Source organism: Plecotus auritus (assembly GCF_963455305.1).
Source record: "Plecotus auritus genome assembly, chromosome: 7".
Taxonomy (NCBI): domain Eukaryota; kingdom Metazoa; phylum Chordata; class Mammalia; order Chiroptera; family Vespertilionidae; genus Plecotus; species Plecotus auritus.
This window is the reverse complement of record NC_137774.1, coordinates 72,310,932-72,323,745: the sequence shown is the minus strand read 5'-3', so window position 1 is coordinate 72,323,745 and position 12,814 is coordinate 72,310,932. Positions and strand designations below refer to the sequence as shown.

At 42.0% G+C, this 12,814-nt stretch overlaps 1 protein-coding gene across 8 annotated transcripts in view; it reads right to left on the bottom strand.

Moving 5' to 3' along the window:
• The window catches only part of CLUAP1 (clusterin associated protein 1), a 68,241-nt gene that overhangs the window by 36,164 nt on the left and 19,263 nt on the right, over positions 1-12,814 (bottom strand). For 3 of the 8 annotated variants that reach the window (XM_080678074.1, XM_080678075.1, XM_080678077.1), the window contains exons 1-6: positions 10,785-10,906; positions 7,715-7,826; positions 6,651-6,735; positions 5,582-5,761; positions 4,294-4,389; positions 4-87 (exon numbers count right to left, since the gene is read on the bottom strand). In XM_080678074.1, the coding sequence (XP_080534200.1) occupies positions 4-87; positions 4,294-4,389; positions 5,582-5,761; positions 6,651-6,735; positions 7,715-7,826; positions 10,785-10,806 (579 nt within the window). In that variant the 5' untranslated portion in view covers positions 10,807-10,906. Of the gene's footprint in view, positions 1-3; positions 88-4,293; positions 4,390-5,581; positions 5,762-6,650; positions 6,736-7,714; positions 7,827-10,784; positions 10,907-12,814 lie in introns of those variants that run through there. The other 5 variants (XM_080678071.1, XM_080678073.1, XM_080678070.1 and 2 more) reach the window with 3 other exon arrangements.

Genomic DNA, 12,814 nt, shown 5'->3' with positions numbered 1-12,814 from the left:
TACCAAAATATCTTTTATTGCAATTCTCATCACTTTTTCAGTCTCGTTTATTTCCAGAGGTCTAGCAATTGCTTCTGTTCTCAGTTCCTATGGAAAACAATGAAATAAAATTACATATATTTTCAGAAGAGGAATTCTCAAAACCAATTTCCAGATCTAGAAACAGCTTATGGACTGGTTCCTAAAAGTTTAATTAAAATGTGGGTCTCTGATACAAAAACATTTCAAACATCACCTTCTCCAAATGTCTTCTCTAATTCTACTGCCAACCTGGCCTCTCTCCAGTGCTCAAGGCCTCCTTTTCAGCTACAGGTCCCAGGTCCCCATAGCACCATGGGCAACTTACCATCCCTCATTTCTCCTAAATTTGCTTCTTTACCTGCATTCTATTTAGGGGACTCCCAAACCAAGTACAGCTTAACTTGCTGTCTGAATAACCTGCCAGCCTCTACAATCTTTCTTATGATTAAGTTCCTCTAAGTTAACTATCATTGACAACTGCAACCAATAAGAAAAGTGGCCTTTGCCCTGCCCCTAGCATTAATCATGGACCAATCAACAGAGACATTTGTACCTATTATATCAATACTGGGAGCTTCTGAAATATGGAACTTTAACCAGCATGCAGTTATCAGATTCCTGAATCACTTTATCACACTTTGTCTTGTGCTTCTTTTACTCCACAGTGCACCTTATCCATTGGTAGAAAACTTATTGAGAGAAGGGATTAAGACTTACTCAAGGCTCAGTGCCTTGTCTGTGGTGGTTTTGTTCCTCGATGAATGTTGGTTGAGTGTATGAAAAACAAATACTGGCTAGGGGATCTTCCTCAGATCATGACTGTACACAGAATTTGAGAAGGGTCTCATGGCTTCCATGGCAACAGTTCAGCCACTGACTATTTCATCAATTCATTACGGAAAGGTGCTAAAAGGGTCCCTAGTGAAATCTCACAATGAAGCCATCACTCTATTCCACTGACAAATAGCAAGTGACCAGCTCTTGTCTCTAGGTCTGTTATGAACATGTATAGACATGTGCACTGTAAACAGAAAACAGTGAAAGCCCAAAGTTGCCTCATTAGTTATCTAAATTAGCTATTAGACATTAGTGGCAGTTTTGTTCTGCCAACTGCACTTTAGCAGGTGGCAGCCACTGTATCAAAAGCAGGAATGGTGACCTGGTATCCAAGTCTCCCACTCTAGTCTTCTCTCCTAGGGCAGAAATGAAAAGCAAGAGGAAAAAATACCATAACACTGTAGCAGCAATGCCAGAACATAGGCAAGGAAGTGAGAGAGTGGTCATGGCTGAAATACCTGATGGGAATGGAATGAATTAAATGTATTTAATTTAAAAACATTAGATGAGGGCATGTATCCTTCAAGTGCCATAAATCCTTACAGGTAAGAACTAAATAATATTCCATTTCTTCTTAAACCAGTGGGCCCCAAATTCTGCTGCACTCTGGAATCACCTGGAAATCTTTAAAAACTTGATGCCTGGCTCTCACCCCCAGACATTCTGACTCATTGGTTTCTGGGACAACCTGGACATCAGGTGATTTAAAAGCTCTATAGGAGCTCTATAGAAGTCCTCCAGAACCACACTCTTTACTTTTTTAATTTAATAAATCTTTATTGTTCAGATTATTACAATTATTCCTCTTTTTTCCCCACCATAGCTCCCCTCCACCCGGTTCCCACCCCTTACCTCCCCCCCACTGTCCTTACCTCCCCCTCAATGTCCTCATCCATAGGTGTACAATTTTTGTCCAGTCTCTTCCCACACCCCCCACACCCCTTCCCCCCGAGAATTGTCAGTCCACTCCCTTTCTATGCCCTTATTCTATTATATTCACCCATTTATTCTGTTCATCAGATTTTTTATTCACTTGATTTTTAGATTCACTTGTTGATAGATATGTATTTGTTGTTCATAATTTTTATCTTTACCTTTTTCTTCTTCTTCCTCTTCTTAAATGAGTACCTTTCAGCATTTCATATAATACTGGTTTGGTGTTGATGAACTCCTTTAGCTTTTTCTTATTTGTGAAGCTCTTTATCTGACCTTCCATTCTGAATGATAGCATTGCTGGGTAGAGTAATCTTGGTTGTAGGTTCTTGCTATTCATCACTTTGAATATTTCTTGCCACTCCCGTCTGGCCTGCATAGTTTCTGTTGAGAAATCAGCTGACAGTCGTATGGATGGCTCCCTTGTAGGTAATTAACTGTTTTTCTCTTGCTGCTTTTAATATTCTCTCTGTCTTTTGCTCTTGGCATTTTAATTATGATGTGTCTTGGTGTGGTCCTCTTTGGGTTCCTTTTGTTTGGGGTTCTGTTCGCTTCCTGGACTTGTAAGTCTATTTCTTTCACCAGGTGGGTGAAGTTTTTGGTCATTATTTCTTCAAATAGGTTTTCAGTATCTTGCTCTCTCGCTTCTTCTGGCACCCCCATAATTCGGATGTTGGTACTCTTGAGGTTGTCCCAGAGGCTCCTTACACTATCTTCAAATTTTTGGATTCTTTTTTCTTTTTGTTTTTCCGGTTGAGTGTTTTTTGCTTCTTTGTATTTCAAATCTTTGACTTGATTCTTGTGGTCCTCTAGTCTGCTGTTGGGTCTCTGTATAATATTTTTTATTTCAGTCAGTGTTTGCTTAATTTCTAGTTGGTCCTTTTTCATATCCTCGAGGGTGTCGCTAAATTTATCGGCCTTTTCTAGGAAATTCTTGAAAAACCTTATAACCGTGGTTTTGAACTCTATATCCAGTCGTTTGCTTTCCTCCATTTCTTTCATTTGTGATCTGTTTCTTTGTCTCTGCATTTTCGCTACTTCCCTGAGTTGGTAGAGTAGCTTTGTGTGGTAGGTGTCCTATAGGGCCCAGGGGCTCAGCCTCCCAAGTTACCTGAGGTGGACACTCTTGGTGCACCCCTTTGTGGACTGTGTGCTCAGCCTTGTTGTAGTTAAGTCTTGATTGTTGTTGGTATCACTGGGAGGAATTGACCTCCAGGCCAACTGGCTGTGAGGATCAGCAGTGTCTATGCTGGGAGAACTTCCGTGATGGAGACACCCTTATGAGACAAGACTTGCAAAAATGCAAAAGCCTCTGTGCTCAGCTTGGATGGGGCGGAGTCTCAGGGCGGAGCAGACAGCCTTGGCTTCCCATCAGCCCTGCCCTATGAGGCCCCTGGGTCTCAGTGTCCCTTGGTAATCGCTGCAAGCACCTCTGAGAGAAAGCCGCCCTCGAGTTTCGCCTGCTGCCAGACAGTCCAGTTTCCTTCCGCAGCTCCCCTGAGTCTCAGTGTGCTTTCTCTTTTCCTGACAGTCCAGATTCCCCCTGAATGAGTCTGGGTTCCCAGAGTCTCGCCCTGAACTGGAGTTCAGCACAGATGGGGGCTTCTGTCTCCCTCCCGCTTGAGAAAGCCAGCAGCGCACTCAGCCACCAGTCCTCTCCACACTCGCATCTCCCTACCTCAGCCTTTTACAGCTCCTCTGAGTCTCAATATGCTTTTCTCTTCCCTTCTAGTTGTAGAATTTCCACTCAGCCAGCTCTCCTGTGGTTCTGAATGATGTCCGTTTTGTCTTTTAGTTGTATTTTTGAAAATGTTGTGCGAGGCAGCAGTTTAGGTATTTACCTATGCCGCCATCTTGGTTTCTCTCCCAGAACCACACTCTTAAATAGTTCCTTAAACATGATAGAGCATACTCCTCACATGACATTAGCTAGAACAGGATTGCAAGTAAACTTAAACTGTTAACATTAACTTTAACTGATCAGTAGTGACTGCCTAGATTACTGGTTCCCAAACTTTGCTGTGTGTTAGAATCACACAGAAGACTTGTAAAATCCCCAATGCCCAAGTCACATTTCATACCAATGATATCAAAAGGGAGCCAGGCATCCGTAGTTGCACTGGGTGATTGCATTGGGCAACAAGGTTTGGGAACCATCATGGCTCAGAAGAGGATTTTGTTGAGAAGAATGTTGAGGCTGTGTTCACCAAGAAAAGCACCCTGATCAATAAAGTATGACATGGACAAAGGAGAAAAGTCTCAGTAACATGCCACATACTAGTATTTGCCATTCCTGAACTAGAAGTCAAAGTTATTAAAAACAGACCAGTGCCCACTGAAGCAGGAATAGCAGCAAACACTATATATTACTCTCACACATTATATCATTTAATCAGTCACAGTTTAATAAAATCAGAAGAACAGGGGCAAAAGAATTAGAAAAGAAAGCCTTGAATATCTGCTTAGCTGAGAAAGTAATTAAGTTATCTGAGCACTGCTTACCCTCAGCTCTACCTCCTTGCCCAGCAAGTCATACAGAGATGCTCCTTTGTAGGTGATTTCAGAAGCAAGCTGCCTGGCTGCTTTCAAATCTGCAATCTGGAAGGAGAATATCAAAAACAGAAACCTCAGTGATAGGTTTTTAATAGGCATTCAGAAATAACCAGTCTAATACCAATCCCTACCTCCAGTCAGAATACTTGTCTACAGAACATATTTTCCACAAGACATATCCTTACACCCTGTGGAAGAGAGTTCGGAGAATACCAGTTTAGGAAACACTGATCTAAGTACAAATTAGAACAACTTTGGGTCTCTTTAAAAACCCAAATGTCAAGTCAAATGCAATTGACTTGCTTCCTATTTGGACTAGGTCACCACAGGGGACCCCTACAGTGGTGAGTGACAGGGGAGGGGCAATCGGAGGGACACATTTCCTAGTGCAGCATCCTGATGCCTTCTGTCCCCTCATTCTCTGCCTTTAGACTGCACTTCACATGACTGCTGCAAGGATCAAATGAGTTAACATGCAATAGTACCCAGCTCCCACAAGGGTGGCAGCCATTGCTATGAAGATGATGATGATGATGATGATTTAGCATCTAGCCCTGTGCGCAACTTCTTTTTTAGGATTTGCATGTCACCTCTTCTTCCTCGAATACATTAAATTTTCAGAGTCCAAACAAACATCTCCCTGCTCTGCTCATGCTCCCTCTCCTAAACCACAAATCCCCAGTGTCTCTTTTTTAAAAAAATATATTTTTATTGATTTCAGAGAAGAAGTGAGAGGGAGATATCAAAATAGAAACATTAATGATGAGAATCATTGATTGGCTGCCTCCTGCACTGACCTCCTACTGGGGATTGAGCCCACAACCTGAGCATGTGCCCTTGACTGGAATCGAACCCGGGACCCTCCAGTCAGCAGGCCAATGCTCTATCCACTGAGCCAAACAAGCTAGGGCCCCGGTGTCTTTTTTATTATCAAACCATCAGCAACGATCTCAATATTCATTCATAGCTGACTTTCTTCCTATTTCCTTAGACCTCTAGGATTCTGTTTCTGCTAGCTCTACTTCTCCTACCTTACTAGCAACAGGCTTTTAGTAAATAGTTGAATTACTTTATTATGACTTCTGCTTCTATCCAAATGCTGATGAGTACAAAACTGACAAACTGCCCTCATTCAAGGAGTAAGAAAAGAAGTAGTTCTATGAGTATATGACATGTTCCATTTCAGAGTGAGAAATACACATTTCATCCCTCACTACAAGCCGTTCATTGTCCTTACCTTTGAGCCAAGATCAAACTTGAATTTGCTGATATCGTCCTCTCCTATTTTAGAGCCCTCCATCCCTTTGGTCTTCATAGCATTATAAAGGACAGAGGTGATCTTCAATAGTTCTTTCACTGCATACCCATCTGCTTGATAAAGCTTCTTAGTATTTAGTTTTATATGTGCTTTTGTAGCCTATTTTCAGACCAAAACAAACAAACAATTTAAGGCCTTTTCCATGTAGAATCTAAACCAAATCTCATATAGGTAATTTGAAAATGTCTCTGCAAACAATTGGGATATAACCTGATTATAATAAGAATCAAACTTTCAAGTGACTCATACATTTCAAGTGGGTGTGTAAACTGATACAACCTTTTTTTTAATTGATATAATGTTCATGGAGAGCAATTTGGTAAAAGACAACACAATTACAAATACACATATCTTTTGACCTAGCAATTCCTATCTGAGAATTTATCTTAGAGATGGATATAGTAACAAAGGGAATGAGATGCGTATAGGTTATCTGTTACAGCATTGCTTCAAAGAGCAAAGGTTATAAACACCTAAATGCCTATCCATATAAATTATATAAATTGTGATTTATCCAGGCAAGCAATACTATTCGGGTGTTAAGAGAGAATAAGAAGTTCTATATGTATTTGGAAAGTTCTCCAAAATGTACCATTAAGTGAAGAAGCAAGATTCTAAACAGTATGCCACCATTTGTGCAAAAAGAAGGAAAAGATTTGCTTATATATGCATAAACTCTGGAAAATATTAATAGTGATTACTGGGAAAGGAACTGGGCAGAAGGCAGACATCATAGAGGATAAGAAGCCATTTTAATCTATCATTTCATGATCTACAAAAATTTTTTTTCTGAACCATGAAATATATAACCTATTCAAAAATAAATTAAAATCTTAACAAATACTGAATTAAAACTAAATACTTTGCTGGAAAAATGGCTTTACAGAAACCTGGTAATAGAATAGGTTTAGAAACTTGAAAGAAGCCCTACTAGGACTTCTCTCTAACATATTAATTTTACAACTCCATCAGGTAAGCATGAACTAACCATGAACTGGGCAACTGACTTAATAAAGAAAACTCGGTCTTGTTCCGTCTCAACATCAGAAGGTATGTCAGTCTGAGGTTCATACCTATGAGAAAGAGCCAGACAGACACAGAGAGAAGACACCAGTTAATTACTATAAAGTCCACGAAAGAGAAAGTGGGCAACTGAGAGGTCAGTGAATCTGCAAGGAGAAGCTCTCTGAGTCCCCTGCAAAGTCAGTAAGATTAAGAAAGACTTCAAAAGCAACACAAGATACCAAATATCCAAGGGAGCAAATCCTCACCCCAAGAATAGGTCCTAACTAATTTCAAAAATCAAATTTGGGGCTCAGCTTAAAAATGAAATATCTCAGACCTCAAAGTTTAATTAAAATAATCAGAATGACTACTTTGGCTAACAGCCCTTGACCCAGAGCTAACTAGTTAGCTCTGAGAAACAGCAGAGTTGTTGGAATTACTTTCTTTATGTTATTAATGACCGACCAGGAGTCAGCAGACTGTAGCCCTTAGTGTCTTTCTGTACAGCTTGCCAGTAAGAAGGGTTTTATATTTTTCAAGAGTTATAAAAAACAAAACACAAGGTAGAATATGCAAGAGAGATCTTGTGTTGCCTGCAACACCTAAGGTCTTTGCTATTTTCTTTTTTTTTCTTTTTCTTTTTTCTTTTTTCTATCTTCTTAACAAAAAGTTTGCCAACCGCAAATGTTAGATACTGGGTTTTACACACAAATTTAAATTGAAATTATTTCTAATCCAGTGTACTCATTCGAGTGTGTAGGGAGGTACCTTGTCACTCCCTGATGAAGGTGAGGGAATGGAGAGGAACTTGAACCCCAGTGTCTGCTTCCTACGGAGAAATAGTCTCCCTTTACCACTCACTGGTATATTTCTATTCCCACAACACTCTTTAACAGTCAACTGATTTTTAACAGGTTACACCTAAATCTGTCAAACTCAAATTTTATTGAACTCTTCCTTTAGCTTCACAACAATAACCTGTTTCTAGGTGGCTAATAAATAAAATTGAGTATTCATTCTTAGACTGCAATAAAGTGCAATTCTAACCTTTTCACAAGCCAGAGAAGAACTTCAGATACAAGTCCAAAATTTGGTGTGCGGAAATTTTCCATAGAAATATGTCGAGGGTATCCCAAGGCTCTCATCATCTCTGTAAAATCTGTCCATGGTAAAATACAATTCAGTTAACTCATTGTCAAACAACAACTAATTAACTTATTTTCTCTGCCTTCCCTTCTTATTCCCAATCTATTGACAGTTTTAGGGACTATTTATCAACTATTTTTATTTCTAAGAGGGAAATAAAAAAGTAGTTAAAACTTAAAATACTCTGCTTCCTGAAAAACATTTAAAGTGCCCTGGGAGAACTGGAAACTACATTAAAATGGGGTTTAGAGATTGGGTGTGAATATAATTTCTCTTTGGTATCTCTCTTGAATATCTTCTTACCACTAAAAATGAGAAATACCTGGTCTAATAAAATGTCATAAATAAAAATATTTTTAAATGTTAACAGTGATATTATGGGGGGTGGTGATGGTGGTAGGGTAAAGTGCATGTTTCTGAGTTGTCTTTTTTTTTCTTTTAGTGAGCACATAGTAACTTACTAACATAAATTTTAAAGATGAGTTGCACTGTATCTAGAAAAATCTTAAAAGGAATAGTTGAACTATAGAGCACTATTTCGATTTATTATAAAACAGATTAAAAACAGTAATACTAACACTCTTTGATACTGGAGGTTGCTGTCAATAAGCTTTAAGCAGCACTTGGAAATGAACACAACAAACATGTTTTGAGTTCCAACAATATGCCAAGATCTCAGTGTGCTCAAGGCTATTTAATGTCTGTCCTCGCTCTTCTTGACGGTAGATGTTCAAAATGTCCCAATAACAGTCACAAAGAAGCTACCCAGGCATCAGAGATTAGGTTGGATTCCACCAGACCACAAAAGAGAAGGCATGAGCAGAGAAAAGAGCGGTACTGAGGGCCTCTGTCACTGTTTTTTGGAAAATCTGAATAGAGTGATGGAAAATAAAGCAGCAGTCTCCCTGTCACAGAGTCAGGCATTGCCTAAATCAGTGGTCGGCAAACTCATTAGTCAACAGAGGCAAATATCAACAGTACGATGATTGAAATTTCTTTTGAGAGCCAAATTTTTTAAACTTAAACTGCTTCTAACGCCACTTCTTCAAAATAGACTCTCCCAGGCCGTGGTATTTTGTGGAAGAGCCACACTCAAGGAGCCAAAGAGCTGCATGTGGATCACAAGCCGCAGTTTGCCGGCCACGGGCCTAAATACTTGTTCCCACTAAGCAGTAGTTCTGTTCATCATGCAGCATTTTCAAAACGAGTAAGATTCTTACCATAAATTGCACAATTGTATAGCATTCATTTAATGTCAAAATGTTCAGAAATCCCCTCCTTGTACACTCTTCCCAATACAACTCCTTTCAATGTCCCCTAGCAGAGTGCTCTCTCTAAACTACCAGGAAAGAGAAACTTGTCCCTACAACATATAGTCACCAAGAACCTTCAAATCCCAGAGGGAATAATTCACACTATGGGGCTAGTAGGTATATTAACAAAATGTGATGATGCATCTTCCTGTATATTTACATTGTAGAAAAAGAGCAACTCATAACTGAAAGGAGTAATCTTTAATGGTGAAATTCCGGGTACCAGCAATTTAGTTAGAAAATTGGCTTTACAGATCACACCAAACTGGCAATCCCGCTACATCTATGAAAGTGGAGCCAGTTAGCTGAACTGCTTCTGATTCAGCAAATGACACTGTATAAAGGGCAAGAGATTTTGTTTTATCCTCACTTGAGAATATTCTTCATTGGTTTTAGAGAGAGAGGAAAGGAGAGGTAAAGAGAGAAACATGGATTGGCTGCCTCCCGTACACGCCTCAACGGGGCTTGAACCCACATGTGTGCCCCGACCTGGAATCTAACCCACAACCCTTTGGTGCACCGGACGATGCTTCAACCAACTGAGCCACCCTGCCAGGGCAAAAGGCAAAAGATTTTGATTCACACAGCTCTATGGCCCGATCCTTGGTTCCACCCAGTTCTGGCTGTGTGGCCTAAAGATACTTTACCTATCTGTGCCTCAAATATTTCATCCAGGAATTATACCACCTACCTCGCTGTTAAAGTGAGGACTAAAATAAGATAGTGAATGTAAAATGTAACAGACGTACCCCCAAAGTAGTAGTAACTAATTCTCATACCCATTCTTCCACTTCTCCAACCTTCTAGCAAAGGCATTTGGGTTCCATTTCCCTCATCAGCCCCTTTAGAAAGTATGAAGGCTTTGGAGGTTAGACAACCTGAATTCAAACTCTAGCGCCAACTCTTACCACCTGGGTGTGTCCTCTCTGTGCCCGTTCCCTCATTTCTACATACAGAAGCGTGTTTAGAGGAGTAAATAAAATGATGCACACACACAGAACATTTACTACCTGGAAGATTATAAAGATTCAAAAAAATGTCAGCCGCAATTATTATTCAGCCGTCCCCCTCTCCCTCGGTTTTTTTTTTTTAATATATTTTTATTGATATTTTACAGAGAGGAAGGGAGAGGGATAGAGAGCTAGAAACATCGATGAGAGAGAAACATTGATCAGCTGCCTCCTGCACACCCCCTACTGGGGATGTGCCCGCAACCCAGGTACATGCCCTTGACCGGAATCGAACCCGGGACCCTTCAGTCCGCAGGCCGACGCTCTATCCACTGAGCCAAACCGGTTTCGGCCCCCCCTCTCTCGGTTTTATTGTTCGTTTCTCAAGGTTCTAACGGTTAGAATCTAACCTAACCCAGCCCCAAAACGGTTTCTGCGTTTTCCACGGTAGCGAAGTGGCTATACAAATCAATTAAAATCAGATAAAATTAAAACTTCAGTTCCTCAGTCGCACTAGCCACAGCCAGTGGCAGATACAAAACTTCCCATCACCGCAGAAAGTGCTGAGCCAGGGCCGGGGCGCTCTGCCCGGGGCGGGGGGCGGCAAAGGCCGGGAGGGGCTCGGCGGGGCGCAGACGAGAGAACCCGGAGGCCGGAGCCCCTGTCTCTTGGAAGGCCCGTCGGTCACAAGGGGCAGGGTTTCCTTACTGCGGAGATCGCGGAAGGACATGGCGCTCGGGTCCCCACTAGCCCGGAGTCTCCGTCGGCCCCAACTCAGTGCTCAAGGGTCTCTATGGCAACGCACGGAGCTCTCTACGGCGCGCAGCAGGGGCCAAACAAAACGGGAGGCGAAGCGGCTGGACTGCGTGCGCACGCGCGAGAAAAGGGGATGCCGGCTTGGGGATGCCTCGGAATCAAGGACGGAGATGCGGGATTACCGCCCAAGGGGGAGCTTCAAACCGCAGGGCATCTCTTTTGCAGAAAGACATTTGACACTGGCTGACACGTTCTAAGCACCTATTATGTATATGAAACTATGCTAGGCGTTCTACATACTGCTTCCCATTTCCTCCTCAACTCCTCTTGAAAGAATGTACGATACTGTCACGAAGCTGGGTATCCCTTGCCCAGCATACTTCTCTCTGGCATGTATAAACTGCTAGCTGTGGCTGCGTCAGAAGCCCCCGAAAACAGACCGCAGCTTTAAAGTGCATAACCCCGAACTTCAGATGGAATGTCAGGGCTGACCGCGGTATCGCGAGAGGATGGCAGGCCTGGAACTGCGCACGCGCACCGGTCTTGTTCTCACAACCGGCCAGAAAGCGGTCTGGGTCCTGTGCGCCGGCGGTTGTCCCGGTAACTGTGGCCTCCGTTGGGGAGTGTTTGTGCACCTTGTTGAGGGACGGGAAGGCTCCAGGGTGATGACCGCGCCCCAACTCCCGGCCAGATCAACTGGGGCCTCAGGTGGGAGCCTTCCGTCGGCTGCTCTGGTGGAAGACAGGTGAAAAGAAGAGCTGGGAGATGAAGTGAGCTGAGCTTGGAAAGATGAGAGAGGAGGGACTGCCAACCGCTGGGATGTCCTCCGCCCCCGTATTGGTGTTGGCAAAGTAACAGACACATAAGTGCACGGGCGGTAAAGAGAATCCCCAAATACATCCACACATATATGGTCAGTAAGACAAAGGTAACATAGCACTTCAGTGGAGAAAGAATAGTCTTTCAATAAATGGTTTGAAGCAAATAACAATTGGAAATCAAAATAAATGAACTTGCACAATTACCTAAATATAAAACCTAAAACTGTCACCTTACAAGAAACTACTGTTTATATCAAGTGCCCAATAAGGTATTTTTAAGTTTAAAAAAACACCTAAAACTAAAACTAACTTTTCTAGAAGAAAACTTAGGGGAAAGCTTTATGATTGGATTAAGCAGGATTTCTTAGATACACCAAAAAAAATTTTTAACTGGACTTTATAAAAAGTTAAAACTGCCCTAACCTGTTTGGCTCAGTGGATAGAGCGTCGGCCTGTGGACTCAAGGGTCCCAGGTTCGATTCCAGTCAAGGGCATGTACCTTGGTTGCCAGCACCAACCCAGTAGGGGATGTATAGGAGGCAGCTGATTGATGTTTTTGTCTCATGGATGTTTCTGACTCTCCCTCTCCCTTCCTCTCTGAAAAAAATCAATAAAATATATATTTTTTAAAAAGTTGAAACTTCTCTTCAAGACACTTTTTAAAAAATGTATTTGAATTGATTTCAGAGAAGAAGGGAGAGGGAGGGAGAGAGAGAAACATTGATGAGAGAATCATTGATGGGCTGCCTCCTGCACACACACCCTCTCCCTCCTCAACGGGGATAGAGCTGCCAACCTGGGCATGTGCCCTGACTGGAATCTAACCCTGACCTCCTGGTTTATAGATGGATGGTCAACCACTGAGCCTCGCCAGTTGGGCAAGGTACTTTTAAGAAAATGAAAGACTAGCCCTGGTCGGTTTGGCTCTGTGAATAGAGCATCAGCCTGAGGACTGAAGTGTCCCAGGTTTAATTCCAGTCAAGGGTACAATTCCAGTCCAGGCTACGTGCCTTGGTTGCAGGCTTGATCCCTAGCCCAGGTGCTTGTGGGAGGCAACCAATCCAACATGTTTCTCACATTGATATTTTTCTCCCCCCCCTCTCTCTCTCTCTCTTCCCTCCCCCTTCCTTCCACTCTCTCAAAATCAATGGGAAAATACCC